Source organism: Pan troglodytes, chromosome 5 (assembly GCF_028858775.2).
Source record: "Pan troglodytes isolate AG18354 chromosome 5, NHGRI_mPanTro3-v2.0_pri, whole genome shotgun sequence".
NCBI classification, from domain to species: Eukaryota; Metazoa; Chordata; class Mammalia; order Primates; family Hominidae; genus Pan; species Pan troglodytes.
In genome coordinates this window covers 100,944,682-100,959,984 of record NC_072403.2, presented here as the reverse complement: position 1 = coordinate 100,959,984, position 15,303 = coordinate 100,944,682, and the positions used below count along the sequence as shown (strand labels likewise).

The window sequence follows — 15,303 nt, the reverse complement described above, 5'->3', positions numbered from 1 at the left end:
ATTTCCATTTGTGTAGAATATCTTTTTCTACCCCTTTACCTTAAGTTTATGTGAGTCCTTATGCATTAGGTGAGTCTCTTGAAGGCAGCAGATACTTGGTTTGTGGGTTGTTATCCATTCTGCCATTCTGTGTCTTTTAAAAGGAGCATTTGGGCCATTTCTATTCAATGTTAATACAGTATTGAGATATAAGGTACTGTTCTATTCATAATGCTAGTTGTTGCCTAAATACCTTTTTTTAAAAAAATTCTGTTATCGTTTTATAGGCCCTGTGAAATTTATGCTTTAAGGAGGTTCTATTTTGGTGTATTTTGAGGTTTTATTTCAAGGTTTAGAACTCCTTTTAGCATTTCTTGTAGTGTGTCTTTCATTTCTTGTAGTGGCCAATTCTCTCAGCATTTGTTTATCTGAAAAAGACTATCTCTCCTTCATTTATGAAGCCTAGTTTTGCTGAATACAAAATTCTTGGCTGACAGTTATTTTGTTTCAGGAAACTAAAGATGGGACCCCAATCCCTTCTGGCTTGTAAGGTTTCTGCTGAGAAATCAGCTGTTAATCTGTTAGGTTTTCCCTTATAGGTTATCTGAGGCTATTATGTCACAGCTCTTAAGTTTCTGTCCTTCATCTTGACTTTAGATAACCTGATAACTATGTGCCTAGGTATGATCTTTTTGTGATGAATTTCCTAGGTGTTCTTTGAACTTCTTGTATTTGGATGTCTAGATCTCTAGCAAGGCCAGGGAACTTTTCCTCAATTATTTCCTCAAATAAGTTTTTCAAACTTTTATGTTTCTCTTCTTCCTCAGGAACACCAATTATTCTTAGGGTTGGCTGTTTAACATAATCCCACATTTCTTGGAGGCTTTGTTCATTTAAAAAATTTTTTTTCTTTGTTTTTGTCTGATTGGGTTAATTTGAAAGCTTTGTCTTCGAGCTCTGAAGTACTTTCTGCTACTTGTTCTAGTCTATTATTAAAATTTTCCAGTGCATTTTGTATTTCTCTAAGTGTGTCTTTCATTTCCAGAATTTGTGATTGTTTTTTCTTTATGATCTCTATTTCTCTCTGGAGAATTTTTCATCCATATCTTGTATTTTTTTAAATTTCTTTAAGTTGATTTTCACCTTGTTCTGGTATCTCCTTGAATAGCTGAATAATCAACCTTCTGAATTCTTTATCTGGCAATTCAGAAATTTCTTCCTGGTTTGGATCCATTGCTGGGGAGCTAGTATGATTTTTGGGGGGTTTTATAGAACCCTGTTTTATCATATTACCAGAATCACTTTTCTGGTTCCTTCTCATTTGAGTAGACTGTTTCAGTGGAAAGGTCTGAAACTCAAGGCGTCTGTTCAGATTCTTTTGTCCCATAGGCTGATCCCTTGATGTTGTGCTCTCTCCCTTCCTCTAGGGATGGGGCTTGGGGCTTCCTGAGAGCTGGATTGGTGTGATTGTTATTGCTCTTCTGGTTCTAGTCACACTGTGGAGTTACCAGGCCCTAAGGCTGGTGCTGAAGAATGTCTGCAGAGTCCTGTGATGTAATCCATCTTCAGGTGTCCCAGCCATTGATACCAGCACCTGCTCTGGTAGGGGTGGCAGGGCAGTAAGTAGACTCTGTGAGAGTCCTTGGTTGTAGATATATTTAATGTGTCGGCTTTCTCAAATGCTGGTTATGCTAGTAGTGAAGTTGTCATGTGAACAGACTCAGGACCTCTGGTTAGCCAGGATGTTCCAGGCAGTGGTATATTAGCTGTTATTTTATCTTTCCTGGGAGCAGGATTATTTTGTCATGAGTTGCTGTAATGGCCTGAGTTAGTTGGCTTTCAGCCAGGAGGTGGTGCTTTCAAGAGAGCACTAGCTGTGGTGCTAGTTGGGGGATCTAAGTTTGTCTTAAGTTGGCCAGGGTTAGTATTCTGGTTTCTCAGGCAATGGGTGGGGCATAAAGCTCCCAAGAATTTCTGTCTTTTGTGTTCAGCAACCAGGGCAGGTAGAGAAATACCATCAGGTAGGGGAAGGATTAGGTGGATATGGGCTCAGACTCTCCTTGGGTGGGGCTTGCTGTAGCCACTGTAGGGGATGGGGGGTGGTTCTTGGGCCAATAGGGTTATGTTCCAGAGAGGATTATGGCTGCCTCTGCTGTGTCATATAGTTTGCCAGGGAAGTGGGGAATAGCTGGTAATGAAAGGCTTCACCCAGCTCCCATGCAGTTGGTGAGGCTGGTCTTACTTCTGTGGTGCACCCCCTCACTCCTCAGACCTTGCCCCTGAATGTAAGTTTCCCCACTGAGAAAGCGAGCATGGCTTTCAGGCCCTGCCCCTCCCTGTCTACATCCCTGTCTGCCCACTGGGCAGCTTTTGTGCTCATATCTGCAGCAGTTCCCATTCATTCCCTGGATTCTGCTTAAGAAAATTCATGCCTGGTCAAAATTATTATGAGTTTCATTTGGAAGCTTTTTTCCCCCCATGACCCTCCCTACTTCTGCTGTCTGCTTTCCCCGAGGGCCCCTGTGAGATGTAGTCAGGAATGGCTTCCCTGGGCTTGAGCTGGAGACTGGGAGTGCCTACAAGGCTCTTCCTGCTGCTGCTTCTACTTTTATATTTCACTCGGCTCTCTAAATCCATTTTAGCTGTAGGTAAGGTTAAATCCTTCTCCTGTGATCTGGATTCCCCAATGGGGAATGTGTGTTCAGAGGCAGGTTTTTTCCCCCCTCTCACACTTTGGGAGCTCATGGTTTTTCGCCTGTCTCATGGAATTTACAGCACTGTGTGGCTTCTTTCAACGGATCTGTTTGGCTGTGGCAAGTTCTTGAAATCAGAGAGCAATGAAGTTTGCTACATAGATTGACTCTTCGTGAAAGATTTCTCTGTAGCATTTTAGCCATGGTAGAACTTTCTTCAGGGGTGGAGTCAATTCTCCCCAACCCTGCTGCTGCTTTATCAATCAAGTTTATGTAATATTCTAAATCCTTTGTTGTCACTTCAGCAATATTCACATCTTCACTGGGGCCAGATTCCATATCAGGAAACCACTTTGCTCATTTGTAAGAAGCAACTCCTCATCTGTTAAAGTTTTATCATGAGATTGCAGCAATTTCGTCACGTCTTCAGGCTCCACTTTAAAAAATGTTTGTATTGGCCAGGTGCGGTGGCTCACACCTATAATCCTAGCACTTTGGGAGGCCGAGGCAGGCGGATCACCTGAGGTCGGGAGTTCAAAACCAGCCTGGCCAACATGGTGAAACTGCATCTCTACTAAAAGTATAAAAATTAGCTGGGCATGGTGGCAGGCACCTGTAAACCCAGCTACTCATGAGGCTGAGGCAGGAGAATCACTCGAACCCGGGAGATGGAGATTGCAGTGAGCCAAGGTCGCGCCACTGTATTTCAGCCTGAGTGACAGAGTAAGACCCTGTCTCAAAAAAAAAAAAAAACCAAAAACAGTTATTTATTTATATTTTTTTGAGACAGCATCTCACTGTGTCCTCCAGGTTGGAATGCAATGGCATGATCATGGCTCACTGCCACCTCGAACTCCTGGGTTCAAGCGATTCTCCCATCCCCACCTCCTGAGTAGCTGGGACTACAGGTGTGTGCTACTATGCCTGGCTAACTTTCAGGCTCCACTTCTAATTCTAGTTCTTTTGCTATTTCCACTACATCTGCAGTTACTTATTCCACTGAAGTCTTGAACTCCTCAAAGTCATCCATGAGGGTTATAATAAACATTTCAAATTCTGTTGATATTTTGACTTTCTCCTATGAATCATGAATATTCTTAATGGCATCTAGAATGGTGAATCCTTTCCAGAAAGTTTTTGATTTATTTTGCCCAGATTCATCAGAGGAATTACTGTATATGGCAGTTATAACCTTATGAAATGTATTTCTTAAATAATAAGACCTTTTTTAGGGAACCCACTCTGTAAAGACAAACAAAAATAATATAGGACTTGAAAATTGAAACTATCCCTTGATCCATGGGCTGCTATGTTAGTAGGCATGGAACCAACATTAATCTCCCTGTACATTTCCATCAGAGTTCTTGGGTGCCTAGGTGCATAGTCAGTGAGCAGTAATATTTTGGAAGGAATCTTTTTTTCTGAGCAGTAAGTCTCAACAGTGGGGTTCAAAAAATTCAGTAAAACATTCTGTAAACAGATGGGATGTCATCCAGGCTTTTGTTGTTCGTTGATAGAGCACAGACAGAGTAGATTTAGCATAATTCTTAAGGGCCCTAGTATTTTCAGAATGGTAAACGAGCACTGGCTTCAACTTAAAGTTACCAGCTCCTAACAAGAAAGTCAGCCTGTCCTTTGAAGCTTTGAATCTAGGCATTGACTTCTCTCTAGCTATGAAAGTCCTAGATACCATTTTCTTCTAATAGAAGGCTGTTTTGTCTACACTGAAATCCTGCTGTTTAGTGGAGTCATGTTCATCAATTATCTTAGCTATATGTTCTGGATAATTTGCTGCAGCTTCCATAACAGCACTTTACCTTGTACCTTTATGTTAGAGAGATGGCTTCTTTCCTTAAACCTTGTGAATCAACCTCTGCTAGCTTCAGATTTTTCTTCTGCAGCTTCCTTACCTCTCTCAGCCTTCATAGAATTGAAGGGAGTTGCTGCCTTGGTCAAGATTAGGCTTTGGCTTAAATGGAAATGTTGTGGCTGGTTTGATCTATTCAGACCACTGAAATTTTCTCCATATCAACAATAAGACTATTTCGCTTTTGGCCAGGCATGGTGGCTCACATCTGTAATCCCAGCACTTTGGGAGGCCGAGGTGGGTGGATCACGAGGTCAGGAGTTCGAGACCAGCCTGGCCAATATGGTGAAACCCCGTCTCTACTAAAAATACAAAAAAATTAGCCGGGCATGGTGGTGCTCACCTGTAGTCCCAGCTACTCGAGGGGCTGAGGCAGGAGAATCGTTTGAACCTGGGAGGTGGATAGAGGTTGTAGTGAGCCGAGGTTGTGCTACTGACTCCAGCCTGGGCGACAGAGCAAGACTCTGTCTCAAAAAAAAAAAAAAAAAAAAAAAAGACTGATTATTTTGCTTTTTTATCATTTGTGTGTTCACTGGAGTAGCACTTGTAACAGCCTCCAAGAGCTTTTCATTTTCATTCACAACTTGGCTAACTGGTGCAAGAGGCCTAGCTTTTGGCATATCTGGGCTTTCAATGTACCTTCTTCACTGAACTTAATCATTTCTAGTTTTTGATTTAAATGAGAGACATATGATTCTTCATTTCACTTGAACACTTAGAGGCCATTGTAGGGTTACTAATTGGCCTAATTTCAATATTATTGTGTCTCAGGAAATAGGGAGGCTCCAGGAGAGGGAGAGACGGAGGAATGGCTGCTCAGTGGAGCAGTGAGAACACATACAGCATTTATTTATTAAGTTTGCCATCTTATGGGTGTTGTTCATGGCACTCCAAAACAATTACAGTTGTAACATCAAAGATCACTGATCATAGATCACTGTAACAAATATAATAATAAAAAAGCTTGAACTATTGTGGAAATTACCAAAATGTGGCACAGACACAAAATCAGTACATACTGTTGGATAAATTACTTGATAGACTTGATAGACAAAAGGTTGCCACAGACTTTCAATTTATTAAAAAATGCAGTATCTGTGAATTACAGTAAAGCAAAGTATGCCTGTAATACTAGTTTCTCTCATAAATACTAGTTTCTCTCATAAACAACTGCGCAAAACTCAGGAGTTCCAATCAAACTATATTTCTTGCTCATATCGGAATGTGTTGTATCAGGCAACTTTCCCAGGCTACTCTTCTCTGATTAGCAACTTGCTAGACTCTTTCCATCTTTGATGCTGTCATCTTAAACATGTGACTTCTAAAGTTGCTATGAAAGGGGAGGAGCAGGCATGGGTGATCTCTCAGGGGGTTTTATGGCCAGGCTTGGTAGTCGTATAGCTAACTTTGGCCCGTATCCCATTGGCCAGAATCCAGATACATGGCCCTCACTCAACTACAAGAGAAACTGAGAAAGCTAGTCTTTCATTGTGTCCTGGAAGAAGAAAGTAAATTGACTGTGATGAACAGATAGTGTCATTTCTACCATGGCAATAGATAAAACTTCTCCCAGGCAGAGACCGTAGAGAGAGTAGAGAAGGTCCACAGTGGAACCCATAGAAACCTGACATTTAGATGTTGGTTAAAGAAAAAAGAGGGAACAAAGGAGTTGAGGACGAATAGCTAGAAATTGATGGAGGTGTTAGGTGGGTGATTGAAACTAACAAGAGTTTGGGTGTCATGGAAGGCAGGAGAGTTTTTCAAGAAGGAAGAAGTTGTCAGATACATGAAATGCTGCTGAAATGTTAAGATACTAGGAAAGTTGGTAAAATCTGTTGGTGACTGTGACAAATATTTTCAGTGGGAATGTGAGATCAGAAGCCAGATTAGAGTGGATTAATGAGCTACTTGGTTGCAAGTCTCTTAGAGAGTTGTAGTGGATTACTGAGGAATATGTGTAGATGGCTCTGAGACCTGTCTAAGAGGCTAATTGCTACCTTTCCTACCTTTCGGATAGAGTGGCCAAAAGAATGGGGATAGAGTGGCCAAAAGGAATGATCAGAAGTGACTTGAGAATGGCCAGCTGACCTGAGAAGGAGGCAGGGGTTGGAACATTGAAGATGTAGGACTATCTTCATCAGCCCGTCTACCAAGGCCGTGGATGGACCTTAGTCATATCAGCAGATGCTGCTGGGATGGAAACAACCAATGCCCAAAGATCAGATGCAATACAGTTCAGTTTACTGGAAGCAAGAGGGGAAAAAGATGGTGTACAAAATAGCAGTTGCCCCCCTTTCCCCCAATGCCAGGTTCTCTACCTTTGAGGAATGTAGTCACATTCAGGAGGAGAATCCTGATTTGACTGTGGGCTATCTTGAATGGGAGCTCAAAAACTAAATTATGCACAGTTATAGAGAAGTAAAGTCTACATTCTTGCTCACACATGTATACATAAATGAATTGGAGGTAATGAAGTAAAGATAGGAGTATGTGTATTAAACTTTTTAAAAAGTTTGGTTATGAAGAGGAGTAAAAATGAAGCATAAGTTGGGGGATAAGGGAGAGTTTAGGGCTTATTTAAATGCTGATGGGAATGAGCCAGCAGATGTCTGAGATGCTGAAGATGTTGGGGGTGGGGGTTGAGAGAGGAAGAAAGGATTGATTGGTGGCCCTTGAAAGGCAAGATGGTAAGGAAATCCCGAGCAGAAGGGAGGATTTTTAATGGGAGGAGGAGTATGGGCTGAGATACAGAAAGGTTTATAGATTAACTGCAAAGGCAAGGCAAGTTTCTGCCTAAAGGTGGAGAGGCATTGTTGAATAGCAGTTTCATTCATGGACTCTACATCCGTAGTCTTCATTTGAATCACTGTTTTTACCATTTATTAGTGGTGTGACATGCGGCAAGTTACTTAATCGCTCTTGCTTTGTTCTCATCTGTAAAACGAGGAATAATAACAATACTTATTGTTAGGAGTAAATGAATGAATTATGTACAGTATTTTAAACAGTGTCTAGCATGTGGTAAACATACACAATTAGCTTTAATTATTATGGCTTCTTTTGTTTTTTTCTTTTCAGTGAAGTCTAACTTAAAGTTGTCAGTTGAAAAGGGGATGTTTTAGGAATGAGGAAAAGATGTAAAATATTTATCATAAAGGAGAGCTAATGGTGTGTGGTAGGATTGCCTTTGATATTGGTGATTATGAAGTATAGTGTCACCCATCTTTTGTGCTGTGAGATTTGCTCTAGGAAGCCTCAGCTACATATGTGTAGGCACAAAGAAGTCAGGTGGTTAAGTTCATTGAGGTCTGGATTTTTCTCAGGTGAGTGTGACTGGGTAATGGGGGCAGAGCAAAGAGGTTAAGGGTATTTACAGGGGACTAATTATGTTGATCCACTGTGGGCTCTGAAGTTGGATAAGAAGGAAAGGGAACCCTGAAAGAGCTGATGGAAATAGGATTGGACTTCTGAGGCAGTAGTAAGAGGGAGAGAAAGTCTGATGGGATGAATCTTCTTATTTATTTATTTATTATGTTTATTGCTTATGGTTTATATTTTCCTAATAGAATATAAACACTATGAGGGCAGGGCTTTTCTGTTTTTTGTTTGTGTGTGTGTGTTTTTTTTCCTTTTCACTAATGTAATCCGTGCGCCTAGAACAATGCCTGGTACATAGTAGATACCCACTATATATCTGTTAAACTAAATGAAGTAAAAGAAACCTAAATCAGATGTTGGTGGAGGTGGTGAGAAGTGGTCAGATTCTGGATGTATTTTGAAGGTGGAGCTACGGGATTTGCTGATGGATTGGATGTTAGGTGTGAGAAAAGGAGAATAGGCAAGGATAACCTAAAAGGTTTTGGTCTTGAGCTGCTAAAAGAATGATGTTACTATTAGCTGAGATAGGGAAGACCATGAAGGGAGCAGGTTTTAGAGTTTGAGTATTAAGAGATGAGATTTGGATATCAAATCTGAGACATCTGTTAGACATAAAGTAGAGGTTCAGTAGGCAGTTGATATCCATCTAGAGTTAAGGGAGTGATTTGAACTGGAAATATAAATTTGTAAGTCATTAGCACATTGATGGCTTTTAAAGCCATGAGACTAGATGAGACACCAAGGGAGTGAATGAAAATATAAAAGAGGTCCAAGGATTGAGTCCTGAGACAAAACATAGAGGAGTCAGGGTGAGAGGGGGAGCCACTAAAGTAGACTGAGAAGGAGAGGCCAGAGAGCTAGAAGGAAAACCAGGAGGATATAATAGTATTCTGGAAGTTAGGTGAAAAAAGTGGTTCTTTTGTCAAAAAGTGACCAGTTGTTTTATGTTGCTGAGAGCTTAAGGTGAGAACTGAGAGCTGACCATTTGATTTAGCAATGTGGAGGTTATGGGTGACTTTGATTTTGTAGAAAACAAAATCTTAAAAAATTATTTTTTCATGAAATTTAGCTTAAAGCCTTTGGACAGATGTTAAGACTTCACTTAGGCAGATAATATTGTTTTTATTGTGTTTGAAAATGTAAGGCCAGGCTCAGTGGCTCATGCCTATAATCCCAGCATTTTGGGAGGCCGAGGTAGGCGAATTGCTTGAGCTTAGGAATTCGAGACCAGCCTGGGCAACATGGCAAAACCTCATCCCTACAAAAAACACAAAAAATTAGCTGAGTGTGGTGATGTGCGTCTGTAGTCCCAGCTACTGGGGGGCTGAGGTGGAAGAATTGCTTGAGCCCAGGAGGTTGAGGCTGCAGGGGCTGACATCACGCCACTGCACTCCAGCCTGGGCAACAGAGTGACACCCTGTCTCAAAAATAATATGCATACATATATCAGTTAAAATAGATTTTTAAAAAATTGGTTAGAGGTGACTTCCTCTATGCTATACTGTCATTCAGAAAAAAAGGTCAAAAAAAGTCAGTCTTTCTAGCTGAAATAACCACTGATAGTTGTTTGAAGGATGATTTTGGTTAGCATCCTCTCAGAATGATATCATATTCTAGCATGGTCTTTATCCTGAGATATAGAATAAAGCCTACAACTTTTTAGTATCAGGTTGGAGAAAGTTCCAACCTGATAATAAAAACCATATAGGGCATATAATCCCAGCACTTTGGGAGGCTGAGGTGGGTGGATCGCTTGAGCCCAGGAGTTTGAGACTAGCCTGGACAACATAGTGAGACCTGACAACGTGCTCCCCCCAGCAAAAAAATTAGCTGGTTATGGTGGTGTGCACCTGCAGTCCCAGCTACTTGGGAGGCTTAGGCAGGAAGATTGCTTATGTTTTTAAGAGTTTTAAATTAATAACTTTTTTAATGTAGTGGTGTAGAACTTAGATAATGGAAGTTCTATTCACTGGTAATTTTTCTTTTGCTGTTATATTTGATTGTCAATTTTTATAATTTTTTTGTCCTTGGCTGAGGCAGGAGAATGGCGTGAACCTGGGAGGTGGAGCTTGCAGTGAGCCGAGATTGCGCCACTGCACTTCAGCCTGGGCTACAGAGCGAGACTCCGTCTCAAAAAAAAAAAAAAAAAGATGTAGGGTAGTATCTTTTAAAAGTATAGTTTAAATTGAGAGTACTTTATGAACACTTGCATTTTTAGATTGCTTTTCCATTTAAAATGTTTTAAGAGGCCGGGTGCGGTGGCTCACGCCTGTAATTCCAGCACTTTGGAAGGCCGAGGTGGGTGGATTGCTTGAGCCCAGGAGTTTGAGACCAGCCTGGGCAACGTGGTGAAACCCTGTCTCTACTAAAAACACAAAAATTAGCTGGGCTTGGTGGTACACACCTGTAATCCTAGCTACTTGGGAGACTGAGGCAAGGTAATTGCTTGAACTCGGGAGGCAGAGGTTTCAATGAGCTGAGATTGCACCACTGCACTCTATCCTGGGGGACAGAGCGACACTTGGTCTCAAAAAAAAAGGTTTTAAGAAGGCGATATTTGAGAATTGTTAATTATAGAATTTTAATCTGAAACATTTCCTTTTATGGAAATTATTACCTATCTGTGTTGTTTAGGAAGATTCTTACCTCTGAAGACAATGTTAGGACCAAGATATGATAGTCAAGTTGCTGAAGAAAATCGGTTCCATCCCAGCATGCTCTCAAATTACCTAAAGAGCCTAAAGGTAAGAAACAAAATTTATTTTTGTCACTGATTTAATATACTTTGTTCAGTCTTGTTCTTCAGGTGGCTTTTAAAAAAATCTTATTATTTTAAAATAATTAATAGACTCAAGGGAAGTTGCAGTAATTGTACATAGAATTCTGTGAACCCTTCTCCCAGCTTCTCACAATGGTGTCATTTTATATAATTGTAGTACAATATCACAAGCAGGAAATTGACATTGATACAGTACTGTTAACTGATTGCAGATCTTATTTACTTTTGATATGCATTTGTGTGTGTGTGTAGTTCAGTACAGTTTGATCTCATGTGTAAATTCATGGTAGTGATTATAGAACTGCTGCATCTCCACAGAGGAATTCCCTCATGCTACCTCTTTATAGTCAAACTCTCTCCTCACCCCGTCCCTGTACTCGCCAGAGTAGAAAAACAAAAATGTGTAGTTTTTCCATTTAAGAGAATGCCCACCTGACATCCCAGCCCCCAGCAAAACTTACTATAGCCTCCACTAACAACCACACCCTGAGCTACCAAGGAAACTGACTCTGTTTACAGTTGAAGAAACCATACAGAGACTACACTACTGCATGCATCCAGAATCATAACCAAAGTGCTTTACTCGACCAACACCACAGATATAGCTTCAGGAAAAAGTCCTTCCCTCCAAAAGCTAATTCCAAAAATTGGGACTGGGGCTGGGTGCCATGGCTCATGCCTGTAATCCCAACACTTTGGGATGCTGAGGCAGGTGGATCACTTGAGGATAAGTGTTTGAGACCAGCCTGGCCAACATGGCAAAAACCTGTCTCTACTAAAAATACAAAAATTAGCCAGGCATTGTGGTGTGTGCTTGTAATTCCAGCATACTCGGGAGGCTGAGGCACAAGAATCGCTTGAACCTGGGAAGCAGAGGTTGCAGTGAGCCAAGATCACATACCAGTGCACTCCAACCCAGGCAACAGAGTGAGACTCTGTCTCAAAAAAAAAGAAAAGAAAAAAAAAAAAGAAAAACTGGGGCTGGGATGGTGGCTCATGCCTGTAATCCCAGCACTTTGGGAGACTGAGGCAGGAGGATTGCTTGGGGCCAGGAGTTTGAGACCAGTGTGGGCAGCATAGGGAGACCCTGTCTTTACAAAAAATTAAAAAAAAAAAATTAGCCGGGCATGGTGGTGTGTGCCTGTAGTCCCAGCTACTTGGGAGGCTGAGGTGGGAGGATCACTTGAACCCAGGAGGTTGAGGCTGTAGTGAGCCATGATTACCCACTGCAGCCTGGGCGATAGTATGACCATGTATCAAAAAAAAAGGAGAAGTGAGTGTTACACCAGATGTGCAGATATCAATGTAAGGACATGGCAAACATGAAAGAGCAAGAAATATGCCATCTCCAAAGGAACACAATAATCCTTCAGCAGCAGATAAAAAATTCATAATCCTTCAGCAGCATAATAAAAAAAATTCATGAAATGGTGGACAGATAATTCAAAATTTTGATACTAAGGAAGCTCTGTGTAAGAAAGAAGAGAATACTGAAAAGCAATACAGAATACTGAAAAGCAATACAAATCAGAAAAACAATTCAGGGTATGAATAATAAGTTTACCAGAGATAGATATCAGAAATTCAAACAAATTCAGGAAATGAAGAATTCATTGAATGAAATAGAAAATAGATCAAAGCTTCAATAATAGACTAGATCAAGCAGAAGAAAGAATCTCAGAACTTGAAGACAGGTCTTTGGAAGTAACCTAGTAAGACAAAAATAAAGATAAAATGCTAAAAAAGAATGAGCAAAGCCTTCTTGAGATATAGGACACCAGAAAGTGGCCAAATATTCAAATTTTTGGCGTTCCAGAAGATGAAGAGAAAACAAACAAAAGGGTTAGAAAACCTATTTAATGAAATAATAGATTAAAACTTTCTAAGTTTAACAAGAGGTTTAGACATCCAAGAGGATCAAAGATCCCACAAAAGATAATATCTAAAAAGGTCTTCTCCACAACGCATTATAGTCAAACTGTTAAAAGTCAAAGAGAAAATTCAAAAAACATTAAGAGTGTCTAGTCATTTATAAGAGAGCTCCCATTAGACTAATAGTGGACTTCACAGGAAAAACCTTATAGGCCAAGCGAGAGTAGAGGATATATTCAAAGTTCTGAAAGAAAACGCCTACCACCCAAGGATACCATACCCAGCAAAGTTATTCTTTCTTCATAAATGAAGGAGAAATAAAGTCTTTCCCAGACAAGCAAAAGCTGAGGGAATTCACCACCACTGGACTGGTCCTGTAAGAAATGCCTTAGACAGTCCTGTACCTGAAATTGAAAGGCTAGTAACCATCATCATGAAAACACAAAAATATAAATAAAAACCACTGACAGAGCAAACACATCAACAATGAAGGGGGAAAAACTCAAATGTTACCACTACACAATACCACCAAACCACAAAGATGAAACAATAAGAGAGAAAGAAAGGACAAAGAATATACAAAACAACCAGAAATTAATAAAATGACAGGAATAAGCCTTCACATATTAATAATAACCTTGAATGTAAGTGGATTACACTTTCCATTTAAAAGATGTAAACTGGCCGAATGGATATAGAAACACGACCTATCCATATGCTGCCTACAAGAAACTCATCTCAACTGTAAAGACACACATAAACTGAAAGTAAAGGGATGGAAAAAGTGTTCCATGCAAATGGAAACCAAAGGTGAGCAGGAGTAGCTAAACTTATATCAGATAAAACAGACTTTAAGTCAAAAACAGTAAAAGGAGATCAAGAAGGTCATTATATAATGATAAAAGGATCAGTTTGGCAAGAGGATATAACAATTCTAAACATATATGCACTCAACATCACAGTACCCAGATATATAAAGCAAATATTATTATATCTAAATGGAGATATAGTCTCCCGTATAATAGTAGTTGGAGACTTCAGCACCCCACTGTCATCATTAGACAGATTGTCAAGACAGAAAATTAACAAACATTGGATTTAAAGTGCACATTAGACTAAATGGACCTAACAGACATTTACAGAACATTTCATCCAGTAGCTATAGAATACACATTTTTCTTGTGAGGAAATGGAACAATCTCTAGGATAGACCATATGTTAGGACACAAAACAAGCCTTAACAAATAAAAAAGTCAAAATCATATCGCATACCTTCTTAGACCACAATGGTAGAAAAGCTAGAAGTCAATAATAAGGGACTTTGGAAATTGTACAAATACATGGAAATTAAACATGCTCCTGAATGACTCATTTGGTCAAGGAAGAAATTAAGGTGGAAATAAACCTCTTGAAACACATGAAAATTAAAACACAACATACCAAAACCTAAGAAGTACAGCAAAGCAGTGCTAAGAAGGAAGTTTATAGCAATAAGTGCCTACATCAAAAATGTAGAAGGATTCAGATAAATAATGATGCACCACAAGGAACTAGAAAGGCAAGAACAAACCAAAAATTTGTAGAAGGAAAGAAATAATAAAGATCAGAGCAGAACTAAACAAAATAGACACTAAAAAAAAAAATACAAAGAATCAACAAAATGAAAAGTTGGTTTTTTTGAAAGGATAAACCAAATCAATAAATCCATTGCTACACCAACCAAGAAAAACAAGACCCAAGTAAACTAAATCAGAAATGAGAAAGAGAATATTATAGTTGATACCACAGAAATACAAAAGATCATCAGAGACTATTTTTTTTTTTGAGATGGAGTTTTGCTCTTGTTGCTTAGGCTGGAGTGCAATGGTGGGATCTCGGTTCACTGTGACCTCCACTCCCAGGTTCAAGTGATTCTCCTACTTCAGCCTCCTGAGTAGCTGGGATTACAGGCATGTGCCACTGCGCCTGGCTAATTTTTTGTATTTTTTAGTTGAGATGGGGTTTCTTCATGGTGGTCAGACTGGTCTCGGAACTCCTGACCTCACGTGATCTGCCCGCCTCGGCCTCTTAAAGTGTTGGGATTACAGGCGTGAGCCACCGCGCCTGGCCCATCAAAGACTATTATGAACAAGTATACACTGACTGGAAAACCTGGCAGAGGTGGATAAGTTCCTAGATATATGCAACCTACCAAGATTGAATCAGGAAGAAATAGAAAAGCTGAGCAGACCAATAACAGGTAGGGAGATTTAATCAGTAATAAAACGTTTCCCAACAAAAAGTCTAGGACTGGATGCCTTCACCACCAAATTCTACCAAACTTTTAAGGAAGAACTAACACCAATCCTCAAATAATCCTGAAAAGATTGAAGAGGAGGGAATTCTAACTCATTCTGTAAAGCTAGCATTATGTTTATACCAAAACCACAACAAAAAGAGAAAACAGGCCATTGCATCTCTGATGCAATGATGGTTCAGCATACGCAAATCAATAAATATGATACATTACATCAATAGAATGAAGGACAAACACCATGTGATCATCTCAATAGAGTCAGACAAAGCATTTGATAAGAATCAACATCCCTTCATGATAAAAACTCTCAACAAACTAGGCATAGAGGAAACATAACTCAACATAATAAAGACCATATATGACAAGCCCACAGCTAACGTCATACTAATTGGGGAAAAGCTTTCAGCTTTTGCCCTGAGAATTAGAACAAGACAAGGAT

General features: G+C 39.9%; 1 protein-coding gene across 5 annotated transcripts in view; it reads left to right on the top strand.

Annotated features, from left to right (window-relative positions):
- Positions 1 to 15,303, top strand: part of RNGTT (RNA guanylyltransferase and 5'-phosphatase) — a 361,923-nt gene that overhangs the window by 9,504 nt on the left and 337,116 nt on the right. For all 5 annotated transcript variants that reach the window (XR_010157739.1, XM_518633.7, XM_003311379.6 and 2 more), the window contains exon 2: positions 10,552 to 10,661. Coding sequence is in view for 4 of the 5 variants with exons in the window: in XM_518633.7 (XP_518633.3) it covers positions 10,552 to 10,661 (110 nt within the window). In the remaining variant the exon portion in view is untranslated. The remainder of the gene's footprint in view (positions 1 to 10,551; positions 10,662 to 15,303) is intronic.